The 16,400-nt window shown below is 41.1% G+C and overlaps 1 protein-coding gene and 1 long non-coding RNA gene across 12 annotated transcripts in view; one reads left to right on the top strand and one right to left on the bottom strand.

Moving 5' to 3' along the window:
* The window catches only part of TEAD1 (TEA domain transcription factor 1), a 142,502-nt gene extending 136,516 nt beyond the window's left edge, over positions 1-5,986 (top strand). For all 9 annotated transcript variants that reach the window (XM_090140403.1, XM_031613956.2, XM_090140406.1 and 6 more), the window contains 2 exons: positions 42-194; positions 1,180-5,986. In XM_090140403.1, coding sequence (XP_089996529.1) covers positions 42-194; positions 1,180-1,293 — 267 coding nt within the window. In that variant the 3' untranslated portion in view covers positions 1,294-5,986. The remainder of the gene's footprint in view (positions 1-41; positions 195-1,179) is intronic.
* LOC116242927 (uncharacterized) lies at positions 5,459-14,165 on the bottom strand. 3 transcript variants are annotated; one of them, XR_004169844.2, is made up of 3 exons: positions 7,092-7,243; positions 6,031-6,121; positions 5,459-5,544 (listed from the first exon to the last, which is right to left on the bottom strand). It is a non-coding gene; the product is annotated as an uncharacterized LOC116242927 (long non-coding RNA). The 3 variants fall into 3 exon arrangements; XR_016466665.1 differs by lacking the exon at positions 5,459-5,544 and adding an exon at positions 13,312-14,165 and having other exon boundaries at positions 5,986-6,121; positions 7,092-7,209; XR_016466664.1 differs by lacking the exon at positions 5,459-5,544 and adding an exon at positions 7,282-8,368 and having other exon boundaries at positions 5,986-6,121; positions 7,092-7,209.
* Positions 14,166-16,400: the final 2,235 nt, after the last annotated feature.

Below are 16,400 nucleotides of genomic sequence, written 5' to 3'. Positions count from 1 at the left end.
AGTATTCATGATTCTGATCTTTCTAAACACTTTTTTTTTAGACTGAATATGCAAGGTTTGAGAATGGTCGATTTGTGTACAGAATAAATCGCTCTCCAATGTGTGAATATATGATCAACTTCATACACAAGCTGAAGCATCTACCAGAGAAATACATGATGAACAGCGTGTTGGAAAATTTTACGATTTTATTGGTATGGATTCACTCTTTATTTTTCATCTGTAGAATAGTCTCAGGCATTGTACGGCTTGCTTAACGTGCAGTATTCAGAACTAGTTTCTGAATCCCTTAGTCATGTTGCTTACTAAACAAAAAATCTCATTGACTTCAGGATAATACCCTTGGAATCGTGCACTATAGACGCAAAGGATGAGAAGGATAAGCTGGCTGAAAACATGAACAAACATCTCTGTTATTTTCCAGATATTCAGCTTACTGCTCTTATTTTTAATTCAAGTCTCTGTTTGGTTTTGTAGAGAGCCTGAGGCAGTAACTTGAAACCATCCCATTCACATAATGTGTTCTCACTGAGATGGCAGTTATAATACTGCAAATGTCAGTGGTGTTCATTAGTTCTTGGGCCAGGAAAGCATGCAGTAATGGTGAGGATACACCCAACAGGTGATCTAAAGTATGAAGAATGGTCTGTGTATTAGCCTTTAAGCCAGTGTCATCCAGCTTCCCTGCTTTTTCAGTGTGGCTTTGCAGAGTCATTTTTAACACGTTCATATTGCATTTAGATCCATGCAATGCTGCTGCCACCATAGGATTCAGGCAGGACTGATGGCTGATAGCAGCGGGGAAGAGGCAGGGCAGCAAATCCAGAGCCGTGCAGTGTGTGAGATAGGAGTGTGCTCAGCTCAGCTGCCTTTTGGTAACCAAACGCCAGGGGACAAGGGTGCACTCTCCTTGTTGAGTTGGGACTGAAGTTGGTGTGAGTTGAGAAACAACAAGCCAATGGCTCACAGTCAAGAAGCCAGGGTGCGACGAATCTCCATGACCCTGTGTTGGGAGCTTCTGCTGTGTGAGTGCAGTCACAGAGGTCAGCTGAAGAGAGAGAGGACATTTCAAACAGTGACATTTAAACATTGCCTAAATTTAACCACTTGTTTCTTCTTTTGGCTCTGGCATTTTCAAGTTTGTAATGTATTGTCTACCTCTTCCTTCCTCTCAAATAGGTTGTAACGAACAGGGATACACAAGAAACCCTACTCTGCATGGCTTGTGTATTTGAAGTGTCAAACAGTGAACATGGAGCACAGCATCATATCTACAGGCTTGTAAAGGACTGAGCAGTTATTTATATATACAGTTCATTTCACTTCTTTATCAAAACACAGACTGTAAACCTCAACACTAAGTGGCAGTGCCTCTGGCCCAACTTTCACCCACATTTTTCTAAATCCTGTTTTAGTGAGTCATTTTTAATGTGTTCATATATAATTGTAGCTGTGAAATTCTGGTACAGTTGTAAAAATTATTTCTAAAACTAAGTGTTCTTCAAATTTGTAAACCACCGTTCTTTGGGAAGACTGTATTTAAGAACCTAATGCCTCTGTCTGTGGAGGCCTATTTTTAATTCTGATAGAAAAATGTATGACAGAGCATTTGCCATGGGGAAAAACTGACAGCGTTTATAAGATATTTTGGTTTTTTTTCCAACACAAAATACATGTTTTACAATGCAAGTGAAATTGAAATGAATCTTTAGCTATAACTGTAAATGAATAAGAAAAGTTAATTACCTTTATAGAATTATCTTTGTAACTAATTAGGGTGGAAGATATGGACAAATATAATTCACTAAATTATTTTTTAAAGCGAAACATTTTTCTGTTTGAAACCAAATGAAAAAATATAGCCTTAAGACATACCTGTTAAGAAACAGACAGGTCCTAAAATTAGGCAAATTTTGTATTTTTTTCTCAATGCTAAAACTAATCTTCTAATCCATTAAACTTTCAAACAGCTATTGCAGAGAAAGAAAAACATCATCCCTTACCCTTAACATATCTAGTGTATTTTAAAAGATTATAAAGTTGTATTGTACTAATATGAAAAAGTGATTATTTAATGAAAAGAAGATGGCTCGTTTTGCAATAAGTAGGTAAATACTGAAGATTTAGACTCACATTATATGTAGTCTTGTGTATGCAGTTATATTTTATATGGACAACTATGTTTTCTAGTTGAGTGAAAAACTTGCAACTCTGAAATTAACAGATATATGGAAACAACTGACATTGCTACAGCATTGAGTAATTCGTAAACTGAAAGCAAAACACTGAAGTGTTTGAGAAAAGAATGCATACACTTCTGAAAGGATCAATAGCTTTAATATCTGTGAGATGCTAGAAAGTCACAAGCAATATCAGGCAAGGAAGCTTGGAAAACGGAGATTTTTTTTCTTCTCTTCCTTTTTAGCACGGTGCTCTAACACCTCTCTCCAGTTCTCTCTCCAGTTCCTACTGGCAAAGATCTTACGGGAAACAAACGCGTATGTGCCACATGGGTTCTGATGTCCTTTTTGCATCTGGATGTGGTAGTATTCACCCTTCTGCTATATCAGGGAAGACTCCAGGAAGTGAAGTGCAGCTGGAGATATTTTAATACTGTGCAGATTCAAAACAAGGATGTGGGCGTGAATGATGATCTGAGGTACGCACATGTGAGATTAGCATTCTCATTCTTCCTACCTAAGCCAGAGTGTTCCTCAGTTGCTTTTCTTCTGCACACCCAGCACTGTCCTTCAGCTGCCCAGGCAGCAGTTGTTTCAGCAGGTGCTGGGCCAGCAGTGGGTCCTTGTCTAAAACATTTGTCTGAAAGGCTCAGGACTGCTTGGCCAAGCACAAGTCACCTTAAAGGTCAGTCGTGAGGTATCAGCAAAGAGCGTTCTTGGGAAGGTCTTTTGCAGCTCTGAATCAAAGAAGTTAACATTTAACAGCTCCCTCCTCACTGCCCTTTACATGCCTATGCGTGATTTATGTCTAGAATTTACTCCTTGGCAACAGTGCCATAGTCTTTGAAAAAAGTCTCAATTTCTGGATTTTCTAAAAATTGTATTGTACTTTGTTCAGAATTGCCAACAGTTGAATTTATCTAGACCAGAGTATTGCCCAGACGTAGCAGTGGGTAGTTGTGGACTCACGATACAAACATTTGAAAGGAAGGGAGACTGCTCAATCCCTCAGCCTGCCGCTGATCTAGCTCTGGTAGGTGGATGATTGCTGTGATGTCTAGCTGTGGATATTAGGGCTGATGATCTTTCAGTTTATATTCTGTGAACAGAACAGTGAAATATGTCCATGGTAGGGTCTCTAACACTCGTTTTTAACACTAACAATCACATCAGGAAAAGCACTGCATTGTAACAGCCTAACGGTAGCCCTTTATTCTAAGCACTTGGTGTTACAAGTCAAAAACTACTTTTCTTTTTTTTTGTTGTTGTTTTGTTTTATTTTGTTCTAAAGTTGTCTTTTATTTAGGGTTTGAATTGTGGTTTTGGTGATTTTTTGTTTTAATAACAAGCGAACTCTTTGAGGCGTATCAAGTATGAAGGCAATTTGCAAAACCAGGTACAGTTTTTTTAATAGAATCTGGCACACTACATATGTCGTAACTATAGGGTATACAAAGTCACAATGTTTATTGGTGTTCACATATGTAATATTAGGGAAACTACTTCCTTCATCTTTTCTTTACACTTCTGTAAATGATCCATACCCTGTATATGTTAATTCTTAAAAGCCTTAATCCTTCAACTGTTCAGTGTGTGGTGTGTAGTCCAACAGGCTGCCTGTAAACTGTGAGCTCTTTTGTAAGCTGGAAGTATTTATCTTGTTACTGTTACTTTTTGTAGGAATCTTTTAATTGAGAGCTGCCAAAGCATTACAATATGCAGTGCCTTAGCGTTGTATTAGAAATACCTTTAGCCTCTTAACATAAATTTGATACGTTGTTTTATTGATTGGTTCCATTTTTAAATAAACTGTATTTTTCCCCGCAGAAAAAGCTCCTTGACTGCTTGGTCTAAACCAACCCTCAGTACAAGTCAGTCCCATTGCTACATGATTAAATGTCTATACCAAAAGGAAAGGTTACAGATTCATAGTTCTCCGTGAAAAGTGGATTGTATTAATAATGCTGCCTTTTAAAATTTCATGACCAAATAATTAATTGTGACTCTTCTGCACTCTAGCATGAAAGTGCCTTTGGTTTGAAATTCCAGCTTAGAAAAGTGCTGCCATAATAATGACAATTTGTAGAGAGACCAAAAATATTTAGTTATCACCGTAATGCCTTTGGTTTATTGGAATAAGTTGAAAATGCAGGCCTCCATTCACAAAAGAGCACCATTTATAGCAAGGTAATCTTGCTAACGATCAACCTGCTGGAGAATAATGTACTGTTTGCCATTTCTGACAGCACTACAAACCAGCTGCTGATTGGCCTATGATGGAAAAACAAAAATCGTTCACATTTATATTCTCTTCATCCAGCCGTGTATCTGCATAATGAGATCCACGCACTGCAGAATTTCAGAAGGTGGACAAATGTGACTTTATTGTTCTCCTCTAATAATATTTCAGTGTCTGTGAGGATTTTTTTGTTTAGGTGGAAGACTTTGTTTACAAAACTGTGCATGCTGAAGGTCAGATGCATAAAAGGAGATGAAAATGGAGGACAATAGCTAGAGTAAACGTGGTGGTGTGTTTTTAAGCATTGTTAAGTGTGAGCATTGTGGATGAAGGTGCTGTTGGAAAAACAGGCCAGCGCTGCTCAAAACACAGGGTTGCTTTGTTTTGTTTTTCTCCCAGTCGATGTCTTGGTAGAAAAAAATCAGCTCCTCTTAAAAATGTGTCTGTATTCGATATCTTCTGTGAACGGGGGCCGTACTGTGTACACTACAACTAAAACTGGTGGGAAGAGGGGCAAGATTTTAAGAAAAAGATGTTAGAAAGAACAAATATCAGCAAAACCAAAAGCTGTCAGAGGGATTATATAGTTGTGAATACGATTTTAACTTGATTTTTAAAGTATTTGATGAAATCTAAGATTAACTTTTTATATATAGAAATATTGTGACACTGTGTGGTAAATATTGTGATAATTCAAATTCCCTGTCTCCAAAATATTATTTTTGTTAATCCTTCAAGGTCTAAATCTCACTTACCTCCGTGAGACAAGTAATCCTGTTGAATTCGGTGAAACTGAGGTAGGGCAGAGATGATTTCACCCCGCAAACAGAGCATATATTTTCAGTTGTTACCAAACATTTCAGTCTTACTAATCCGTACTTGTGCTAAAGTACACTTCTGTCTCATTAAAACAAGCATAACGGTACCATTTGGGGCTGTTAAAAATTGCTACTAGCGACTGTAGTTTGACTTACTTGAATTCCAAAATGATTTTATTTAGGTACTGCACCACTATTTTGAAGGAATTGCAGATATGATGCCTGTTTCTCGCGTTCCCTTTCTACTGCAACTACAGCTCAGTAAGGTTGGCAGTAGCTTCTTCCGTTAAAACCTCCACGCTGTAGGCTATTTTAAGTAATGAAGGGTGTACATTACTGTTGAATGTAAGTAACTGGCCAGTTCAAGGCAGATACAACATTTGACATACTAATCCATATCTATTTATTTTTCCACTGCAGCTCCTAGGGCACACTTGCTTTGGAAGCAGTTCCCCTTACAGTTTTCCTGGATCATTCATACTGAGAAATGTTTTCTCTCTTCTTTACTGATTCACATACCCGGTCAAACAGCAGATGTGATAACAGAGTCTAGTTTTGTATTTTTCTCAGGATGATCTCTTCCCCCCCCCCCCTCCCCTCCTATCTTTCATGACAATATGCTCAGCCCCCTAAAAAAGATCAAGGCTGGATAATTCAAGATAGAAAACGCGCTTTGGAGATTTTCATCTTTTAACTTTTCAGGTCATTCTTGCTGAGATCATGTAATTAGTTTAGTGTGTAAATTAAATCTTAAATGCACTCAGTTGACAAAAAGGAGACAGATCCCTGTTACCTCCTTTCAGAATATGTGTTTTTGTTTTGTTTTGTTTTGTGGGCCTCTTTGATTCAGGCTCATGACTGCAGACAAAAAATACAATATGTGCCTGAAAAAGAAAGACAAGAGAATTTTATAACATTGAAAACCTGAATAGCCTTTAATTCTTCAGTACATTTTATGTAAAACAGGTTGGGGTTTTGTTTTGTTTGGATTTTCTTTTTTTTCTTTTTTTTTTTTTTTTCTTTGCCATGTGCATTTGTTCACATTTGTAAATGACTTAATGGAATTCTCACTTTATGTTTATTTGTGTAATGTGTATAAAATGGGTTTGTGACTTAAGCATATTCATATATGGTCAGTGGTTACTTTAATATTGTACTGCTGCTGGTAACTTTTGATGTAGAACTTGCCTTTTGATGATAAAGTACCTCTAGGTTAGACAGGGAGGGAAGGCTCTTTGAAAAAAAACAACAACGAACGTTCTCCAATGTTTTCTTAACATATTTGCAGAAGCTTTCAAAAGGAGTTTCAGTCAAACCTCTTGGCAGTACAGTATTCTTGTATTTGTTATTGTCTGTGTGTAGGTACTGGTACCTTTTTTTGTTTAAAATGTTTTAAGTGTTGGCTTTAAAGTGAATTTATCTTTAGTATGATAGTAATATGAAAATTATAGGTTTTGTGTGCAGAGAATTTTTTTATAAAGTGCTTTGTAAAAAAAAAAAAAATGTATTCTAGCTTTCGCGGTACATATGTGTGATAACTTTAATATCCATGACAGTTAAGTGCAATTATTTCATCACTCTAAAAATGCTATTTTTGTGTCGGTTACTGCAGGTGTTTTCATGTCTTTGCAAAGTGACACATTTTGATGCCTTCTTGATAAAGTGGTAGAATTTTTGTAGCTTTCTAGAAACTTTGTATTCATACAGTATCGATTGAAAATAAAGAAAATGAAAGTGTTTTGTGCATTTATCTTAATCTCCTACATCAATCTCTTGTTAACACTGGGTGTGACTTTCAAAAGCACTTACCAAAGTCGCACAAGACCAGACTTGTGGAAATGTCTGTGTGCTTACCTAAAGGTTCAGATGGACATGGAGCACGATTCACAAATACCTGCAGGGATGGCACATCTGGAAGCTCTGCTCCACAGTGAGTCCGTGTGCTTTGCAGCCCTCTGGCTTGTATGTCTTCCTAAAGAAACAGCAGTGAGGTTTTTGAAACGTAATTTAAGTCATATTGTTTAAATGAGAAAAGCCACCCGACCCCCTGCGTGCCAGAAGCAGGAATGACCTGTTCAGAATCTTACATAATAAACAGTATCAAATACATCATTCACATGGCAACTAGAACTGACAGGAACAGAGTAGTTAACTGGGGTTGTGGTGAAAGAAAGAAAAAAGAGAGTAAAGGGGGATATCCTGCATCAACTGGAGTCAGTGGGAACATGACCAGGACTTGAGGGGGGAAGAAAAAAGTACATCTGGCTCATCTTCTCCTTCAAAAGGAGAGCAGTGGCTCTTGAATAAACCGTGTTCCTCCCACACACCCCAATTCCCCTTTTGGATGGCAGATGTTACACTGCCATTTTAAAAATGCCACCACAGCTCAGCCCGTGTGGGAGATGAATGGGTTGAGAACAACACACAGACATGGTCTGTTTTGACTCTGTTTTCACTTCTTTGTTCCCCATTAAGGATATGGTTTCAGCACTTTGAAGTGGGTTAGTTGTTTCAGAAGCAACCTGCTCCTTCATTAACGTTCCGTGTCTTAATTAATTTAGGTTAAAGACCATAAACCTACCGTTAGGAAAAATGCCACACAGCATTTCAGGTTGGCAGCCCCCACGTAGCATCGTGCCCTTCGTGTCCTCACTGCCTGCCTTCAGCAGACACAGTGGCCTCTCCCTGCTTAAGCACAGCCTAGCTTACATGATTACAGCGTTGTGGTCGCAGGGCGAAGAAGACAGACCAGTTGCTGCGTGCTGTTTTATGAAGTGTTTCATGATGAGCTCTAAGTGGGCCACAGACATTTCGTCTGCTTTTTCTCCTTTTTTTCCCCTCAAGATGCAGCCAGTTTGACAATAGAGGCACAGAACACATTTAATGCTCACTAAACCAGGAGTAAAAAGACAGTTCAGAGCTCAGCAGATGTCTGTAGTTCCTCACACACTGCTCTAGCTGTTCATCCCAACCCTGTGCTTTCACAGCCTTACTATTGTTGTCTGGGGCCCTTGGAGAGAGCAGAAGCAGCTGAACAATCTGTCACACCAAACAGCAGTAGCTTAGCAGTGTTCGTAAATGATTACCTACCTTGTGGAGAGGTGTTACACTCAATTGGCTAATGGTTGTAAATTGTTATATGATTGCTGTTGTTTTGTGAGAGCTGGAGCTGTGCTGGAGACGCTCGAGGTGTGGTGAAAGTGGGAGAGGCAGGAGGGAGTGGGTAGAGAATGTATGAGGAGAAGATTGAAAAGGAAAATTGTAGAAAGCCATAGTGCAAGTGGGGGGGAGAGGGGGAGGGGGAGAAAAATGGAATATTACTTTTCAAAGAAAATGAAAATCTGAGCGAAGAAGAAAATAGTAAGAAAGGATGACAAAGACAGTTTCAAGACCAACAAAAACAAAAATTCCGTCAGAAGAAGGGAGGAAATCTAAAAATGTACAACAAATACTCGCCTTTATGTGCACAAATACAATTGCCTTTTTTTGCTCCTAAATTGCTTCTTATTTATCCTTCCTATTAATGGGACGTATGTTCTTAAGGACTCTCTTTGAGCTGAAGGGGAAAGGGCTGCTGGAAGCTCCCTTTATATTAGAGTTGTTGCATTCCTCATGGGGAGCTCAACAGAAAAAAAAAAACAAATCTCAGCAAGGCACCCAGTAGCCTCCCTGATTGATGAAGAGTTTCAGTTGGAAAAGAGTGAGAAAGCAATATCCAGAACATTATGTGAAAGTACCGACTGAGCAAAGACACTTGAGCACAAGTGACTGGTCTCAATTCATCCAGCAGCAGTAGTTTTTCAGGCTGCCTTTTACACATACGTGCTTGGGGAGGGGGTGGGAGATGCACACACACGTACACACAGACTCATGCATACACACAAATGTACCATGTCATCATTGGCTTCAGTTGATAATTTCAGAAATATTGCTTGCCATGCCCCTCACCCTGTTCTAGAGATTAGAGTGTAAAAACCAACCCTGCTGTTGTTAAACTAGAGCAGATAGCCAAACAAATTTTTTCAGAAGTCTGCTTCCAAAAGTCTTTGTCAGCTTTTCAAGATATCCACACAGAGGGTGCAGTTTTTGAGCCTCAGGAATTACAGCTCTTCCCCTTCTCTAAGTGGTGAGATCAGGGTGCCAGTAAAGATGGTGACTGGAGCCATCAGAGCAAATGATGCCAGAGCTGTGTTATGTCCTTCTTCATTTACATGGTTCAAAAAGGAGACTAATTCACTGCTACTGCTTACCTTGCAGTGCACCTTAATGCTCTGCTTTCAAGACCTCCAGCAAATGCAGAGTATGCAGAGACTGACTTGCTGCTCAGAGCACTGAGCTGTATGTGCAGTCAACCTCACCAGCAGGCTAACACACTACAAACTGATTTCTTTTCCTGCCCCAAATATGTAAGTTTATTGGGCATATTTAAAGATCCTTCTTTTTTTTTTTTTCTTATTATTGGCAGAGCCTAAAGAATAAGGGTTTTTTTCCCAGACTTTTAAAAATTCCTTTCTGCTAAGATCATATATTCTCTACAGCATTATCAGAGAATTTACTTTTTCCAAGGTAGTTGTCTTTTCTTATTCTTCCACCTGTGAAGTTGAACTTCATAGCTAACATTACACTTGGCAGAATGTATAAGAACTGCATTCAGTCTCGTAACCATTCTTTTTGGTACACTGTGAGAACACTTCCTTTTCGATGCAGGTCTACATCTATTGGAGGGTGAGGATACCCACGTCTCCTTCATGCTTGGCCTCACCATTCATGTTAAACTGAACCTACATATGACCAACTCAGACAATGGAGTACCATTAGTATTAAACTGAACCTACATATGACCAACTCAGACAATGGAGTACCACTATCAGCCACATCGTGCACGCATTGCACCGTTCCACAGCACGCAGAATAAAATATTTACATTGGTTTTACTTTGACTATATTGTATTTTTAATAGGTTTTAATCTAAGCTTTGTCATCAGAACACCACAATGAAGAGACTTGGCAGTGCAGTCAACCTCCACAGTTGCCAGCAATAACACAGCAGCCTCAACACCAGTTGCAGCAGGGCAGGCATTCCCCTATCTCTGCCAACCATCTCCATGAGGGAGGTGGTGGTGAGCAACGTTTGGGAGGTGCCCCGAGACTCCCTCCCCAGTGATGGGCTCTGGATAACTGCAGAGGAGCAGGTAGTGCTGCACAGGCACAGCACCAAGCACACTCCCAGCCTCTGGGGGATGACCTGCAAGCTGTAGGAACAGGATGACAGGTCAGTTCTGCTCACGGGCACACGCCTCCTGATCAGCAAAAATACAGAGTGGCATGCGGGCAGTGAACTAGCACGTACACAACTGTGGTATCAGCCTCGCATTTTTTCCATACAAACCAAATGTTTTCCCATGAAGAACATCAACATCAGTGCTGGAAGAGGTCCCGAGATAATGGCTGCTCCAAGAGAGCAGGTCTAAGGGCTCAAGACCCACGGACAGGAAACAAACAGGGCAGCTCCGCGTGGTCAGGCAGGCTGTGCCTGTGTCCTGCACTGGGCCATTGTGGTTTCTCAGTTTAGGAGGAGTTGGGAAGAGAACACTCTACACCTGAAAATGGCAGTACCAAGGGGATAATATAGGCACAGTCAGCTTGAAGATACTTGGATACTAATGCAAGAGAAGCATTAGCTATGGGGATTAGCCATCATCTGGGGATGAAGCAGGAGATATAGGGCAAAGGCTGTTTCAGAGAACCACATAAAAGTCTTTTTCCATTATCTCATTGTCAGACACATTAAAAAGACGCAGACAAAAGTCAGCACTAACCAAGTGAATGCAGCTGGAAAAGTATCAGAGAAAGAGAAATGAACCCAGAGAGCCAAACTGAGGTGCTCATTAACATGGCCTATAATCTGGTAGGGAGACAGTGAGTGGCAGAAGGGGACGCAAACATCAGGCAGTTCCAGAAATACTGACAAAAAGCCACCAAAGAAGTCAGGTGCAGAGCTCTGTATGTTCAGGTAGCTGGAAAACAGTGACCGCAGTCAAGTTACTGCAAAACCAGGCTATTCTCAGGTGTGCCTACAAGATGCATGGGAAACCTGTGGATGCAGCAGAATTTGAATTTACAGATAAGACAGATCTAGAAGGGCGTGGAGAGTTCAAGATCAGGGCTGCCAACAGGTTCACTGAGAGGCAGGGAGATGGGAGGTGGGGAGAGCAAGGAGAGAAAAGCCATATGGAAGTAGAGCTGCACAGGGGAGACCTGTGAAAAGGGCTGCTAGCTCCAGCAACCAGCTCTTCCTTGCTAGAAGAACCTGCAGAGACAGGAGGCAGCGCGGTGTGCCTGTGCCTGCAAAACAGGGGGACCAGGGAAGTGGTGAAACTAACAGCTCTTCAAACACATGCTCATGTCTGAAAAAAACAGCACATTGTCTGGAGCTCATTTCTGGCCGCCTGTTGACAGGACAGACAAGTAGTTATGCGTAAGAGATGGTCACAATTACAAGGAAGATCAATAGACACTGGCACTTCTACAGTATATAATTGAGAAATCTGCAGAGTGTAGATACGTAGATTGTTACCCTCATGGCCCCAATATGACAGGCATGTAATCACCCTTTGTAATGGGGCTGGGGAGAGCAGAGGAGGAGGGGGGGGGTTGATAGTTCTTCTAACAAGAACATGCAAAAAATCTATAAAATTTAAGGTTCCTGTACAGCAGTTAAACAAAACAAGATTCTGTTCAGCTGTTGACAGTGCAGCTGAAGCTGTGACTCTGGGCTCAGACTGTGCGTCTCTCAGCTCTACTGAGGCCTAAAAAACAGCCTCGGTGCAGTACAGAGTACACCCTGTTCCACAGTTCAGCCCTACATGTTTAGGAAATGCATACAAGGCGTACAGAAAGGTTGCAGAAGGAGGCAAGAAAGCAGAAACATCTCTGCCAGCAAGTGAGCAAAAAAGTCTGGAAGTCTGACCAAAATGTAGCCCCATATGCATTGAAAAGCAACATTCATTCCTACTTCCTTTTATCTCAAGATTGTATCAATCTATCTCAGCAATAACTGGATGTAAACCTCCACGTGGTAGCGAAGTTGGCCTCTGTGCTTATAATGAAGAGTCACTTTGTGATCTAGACGTCTGACAAAACCCCTCACCCAGAAGCGCAGGAGGCTCGTGCACGTCCCAAATTTTCACCTCAGAGCCTCTACAGAAGCAGCCTGAACCTCTGCAGATGTCTAAAGAAAGATAGCTCGAAGACAACAGCTAGATCTCAAAGAGCTCTAGGGTCTGCTGCTGCAACGCACAGCGCACGGGGTGACCAGGAGTCTCACCAGGCTTTCCTGCAGTCCTTTCATGACTGCAGCATGTCTCAATCTGTTTACCTGCAAGTAGTAGGTATAATCCGATTAGATAAGACCATTACCACGGCACGTAACCTTTGGACTTTGGCTTCAGGCTTCTACTTTCCCTTCTGGAGAGAGCACGTCATATTTCACTGTCTGTTTTATTTCTTTCTCCCTTATTACAGTTGTGCTCAGTACGCTACGCGGATTGATTTTCCTGGAGGCACAAACAAGCAGATAGAATCTAGAGGATGTTTAAATAAAGGGAATCATTTTAAATGGTCTTTGAATTAATAAATGTATATAAAGATAAGTAAGAAACATAGAGATATATAGGACATATAGGTAGCACAAACAAATCGTGATCCATCTGTCCAGGGTGCTCTGTTCAGGTAAGCACTGTTTGCTAGGATATCCTCAAAAGAAATATGCCTTTGTTCTTCATATTTCTGGATGCACTTATGATCCCAGCTGGGAAACAGGAAATTTTCCACTATCTCAAGTGAAGGATTGGACACTACATAATGCATTGTGCCTAACAGGAAGAGTTTATCCTAAAAGAATACCTAAAAGGCATAGTCTACCTCCTTGACTTACTGAGTCTGAGTTGACAGAATATGCACTTTCACTGTAGGCTCTACTAATTAGCACAAGAGAAAATAACTACCAATTTAAAGACACCGGTGTCTTGCAGGCAAATTGGGTCACTGTAGTTTTTCAACATTACATTCTCACCTCTCTTGCAGAATTCCTGCCAGCCACCAACCTTCCTTTGATCAGCCATAGATCTTAAGCCTGTCTGTCCTCCATTCTCTGGACTCACGTTCAGAAAGAACAGCTACCAAATTCTTCATGAATGTCTATGGCAGCAACTGCTTCTGAGTCTCCTTTGGAGACGGGTCAAATATTTATTGACTAGTTAATGCAAGACAGAGTGAAACCCTCAGCACAAGGTGAGCAGGATCTGATAAGATATTTAGTTTCACTCTTTTTTTGTGGTCTCTAGTGCACTATCTGTATACATAATGTAGAAATGTATCCATCAGCATAAAGCAGGCACCAAAGTTGTTCAAGAACCTGAACAGCTTCTGCAAAAAAATACCTATTCATCCTCCTCCCATTTCTCTCTACAGTCCAGTGCAAAAACAGTCTGATATTAGGGAATAGCTCTTATCTATCACCTCAGTCTACACGTATTCTTAATAAGCAAATGTAATATATCAACTTTTCCATTTTCTTCTAAAGCTCTCCCCTGTAACAGCAAACATACCTATCACTTTCATTTGCTAAAATCAATTAAACATTAGCCCTAATCTCTGCTTAACACATGGAAAACTGTGCCAGCTACCGTAACATATTGGCTTCTTGGGTTCTGCTGAGACAACAAAGTTCCCACTTTCAAAAAATGTCTAATTGTTAGTTCTACTTCAGATCAAGGTCTTGTTTGTCTGTATTCCTTCACATCACTGCCAGCACAACAAGCCATGTGTTCTCTTGGCTTGGATCCAAACTTTCCATCACCTGGCCTGTGCCATGCCCTAAAATAATGGAGGTCTTGTCATTCCCAGAGACCTCAGTGCACCCGTGCTGTAGCACAAGCAGAAATTCAAAGCACCAAGTTACTTTCAAACCTTGCTCCCAACTACCGCTGAAGGTTGGTGAGTGGAGGAAATTAGACTTCAATAGTAGTCAGTCAGACTGCTTTTACATCCCTCAGCAGAAGATCAGGACTGTAGGAAACACGGAAACACTGCTGTGCTGTGGTACCTTGGCATGGGATGGTTTAAAAGCTTAGTAAGACACCTCAATTGAGTTACACAGTTCCAGGGGACCTGGATGCGTGGAGAAACCATCTGACTCTCCACAGAAAAGTTATTACTCAAAAGGGTTTTTGCTTACCAAATAATCTGATCTCTGAGTACTGCAAAATGGTTTTCCTGCTCTCTTTGAACTGAATTTCAATATGTGCTTGCGTGAAGGACATAATGAAGTATATGCCTACGGCAAGTGCACTTTAAAGCACCGTCCTGTATTCCTAGACGCATTTCCAGGAAACGCGAAGCAGCGGAATAAAAAACACCTCTGGCTTTATCACAGACTCTTTCTGCTGCGTCACTTTTTGCTCAGGGGCTGACACTTGGACAGGCAGGACTGAGCACAAGCACAGCAGATCTGCCTGACTCTTGGCCAGGCAGGAGAGCTGAGCCTCACTGGAAGGCAGACATGATGAGGCCTGTAACTCCAAGGTAGCAAGCAGCATTTTAGAAGAACTGCAAGGCACAACTCCAAAGGCCAATTCCTTCACCTGCCATGTCTTTACACAAGCAAAGACGTTCACCGAATATAACTGTCCGAGTTATAGAGCAGGAGCTGACAGCAGGATTTATCATTCTCTCTGTTCAAAAATCCCCCCCCTGGTGAAGTGGGACGTTTGGAAGCAGTGATCAGGCATTCACAGGTGGCTGGTAGCTCACTCTGAATAGCTCACGTGCAGCCTGAGCACAGTCTTACAAGTAAAATAGCATTTTTGCCTCTTTCTGAAGCATCATCCAGCAAGGGCCCCTTGTGTTACACATCATCCAGATGAACCCTTGGTTAGAGACAGGCAGCTTTTCAGGCCCAGTGGGACTGGGTGACCGAAGGCAGCATGCAGTAGCTTGCTTAAGGGGCCAGGCTCATTGGCATCTCTTAGGGCTGTGAGATATCTCCACCACTCCACCCTCAGGCCCAGGGAGGCATCACTAATTTTTCAGCCCCGCTTTTACTGAATAACTCAGCTAATGGCATCAGAAGAAGCAGTGATTTTCTGATGTTTGGCCAAGCTGCTAATACTGTTTTTCTGGCACATGTTAACAAGTACAGACAGGTCTGGGTATTAGTCATATTTCTAGAGGCAGTTTTTTTTTTTTCTTATTCTCTCTCTCTTTTTTTTTTTTTTTTTTTTTTTTTATCATATCCATTGTTACTGGGCTTCAAAGCCCTCAGCAGAAACAGATGTGTGAGTGTTATAAAATTATACTGCTAGGTCAGGGCTGTTTTCCAGCTTTACACAAGTTGTAGGTCAAAAGACACTACTTTCTGCACTGAGAAAAGCTGCAATAAGGAATTACAGGCTAAGAATCAAGTCCCCACTCCTAGGGCATGCCTAAACTGACACTGCCCTCACAGATCTGATTTAGTTTCTATGTATATGCACCTTACTCCACGGTGTTCAATCTCCAAACGGTGATAGTGGGATTGGTGCTATGTCTGACTCAGCAGCCACCGCATGCACAAGATTTTCAATACTTTGGCACATCTTCACTGGTCATCTAGCATCATCAAATGTATCCTGGAGGTAACCTTTACGGTATTGGAATGCTTCAGAAGCATGTATGTATTTTTCTGGGGATCCTCTGAGCAGAAGCTTGCCCGCAGTTCTCAGCGAGGTGCTGCTGAAGATTGGCTTCTGTAAAGTTTGAAGCACTCAAGCCTTACACGTGTCGTCATCTTGAATTACATATCGGTATATGGAAAGTTTCTGAAGAAACTCTTGCAACTTGAGCTCTGTTTCTTAGAGGAGTATTGGGTCACTACTCTTACCAATACTACCTTATACACTACCTTACCTATAGCTGCTGTTTGCAGTTCTTCAAGTCGCATAAAAAATAACCCCATTCATTCTGTTTGCACACGTCAAACTTGTGACTTGCAATCGTTACACAGGAAACAAACACAAATACAAACCATAAAGGAATAGGAACAATTAATTACAGACAACAGAGCAGTGAAGCCTGTTACCAGCACAGATCAGCCCCAGTATTGCTCCTAGCCGAGCATCCCAT

The sequence above is a fragment of the Phasianus colchicus genome, chromosome 5, assembly GCF_987193195.1.
Source record: "Phasianus colchicus chromosome 5, bPhaCol1.hap1.1, whole genome shotgun sequence".
Classification (NCBI taxonomy): Eukaryota; Metazoa; Chordata; class Aves; order Galliformes; family Phasianidae; genus Phasianus; species Phasianus colchicus.
This window is presented reverse-complemented; position numbering and strand designations above follow the sequence as displayed.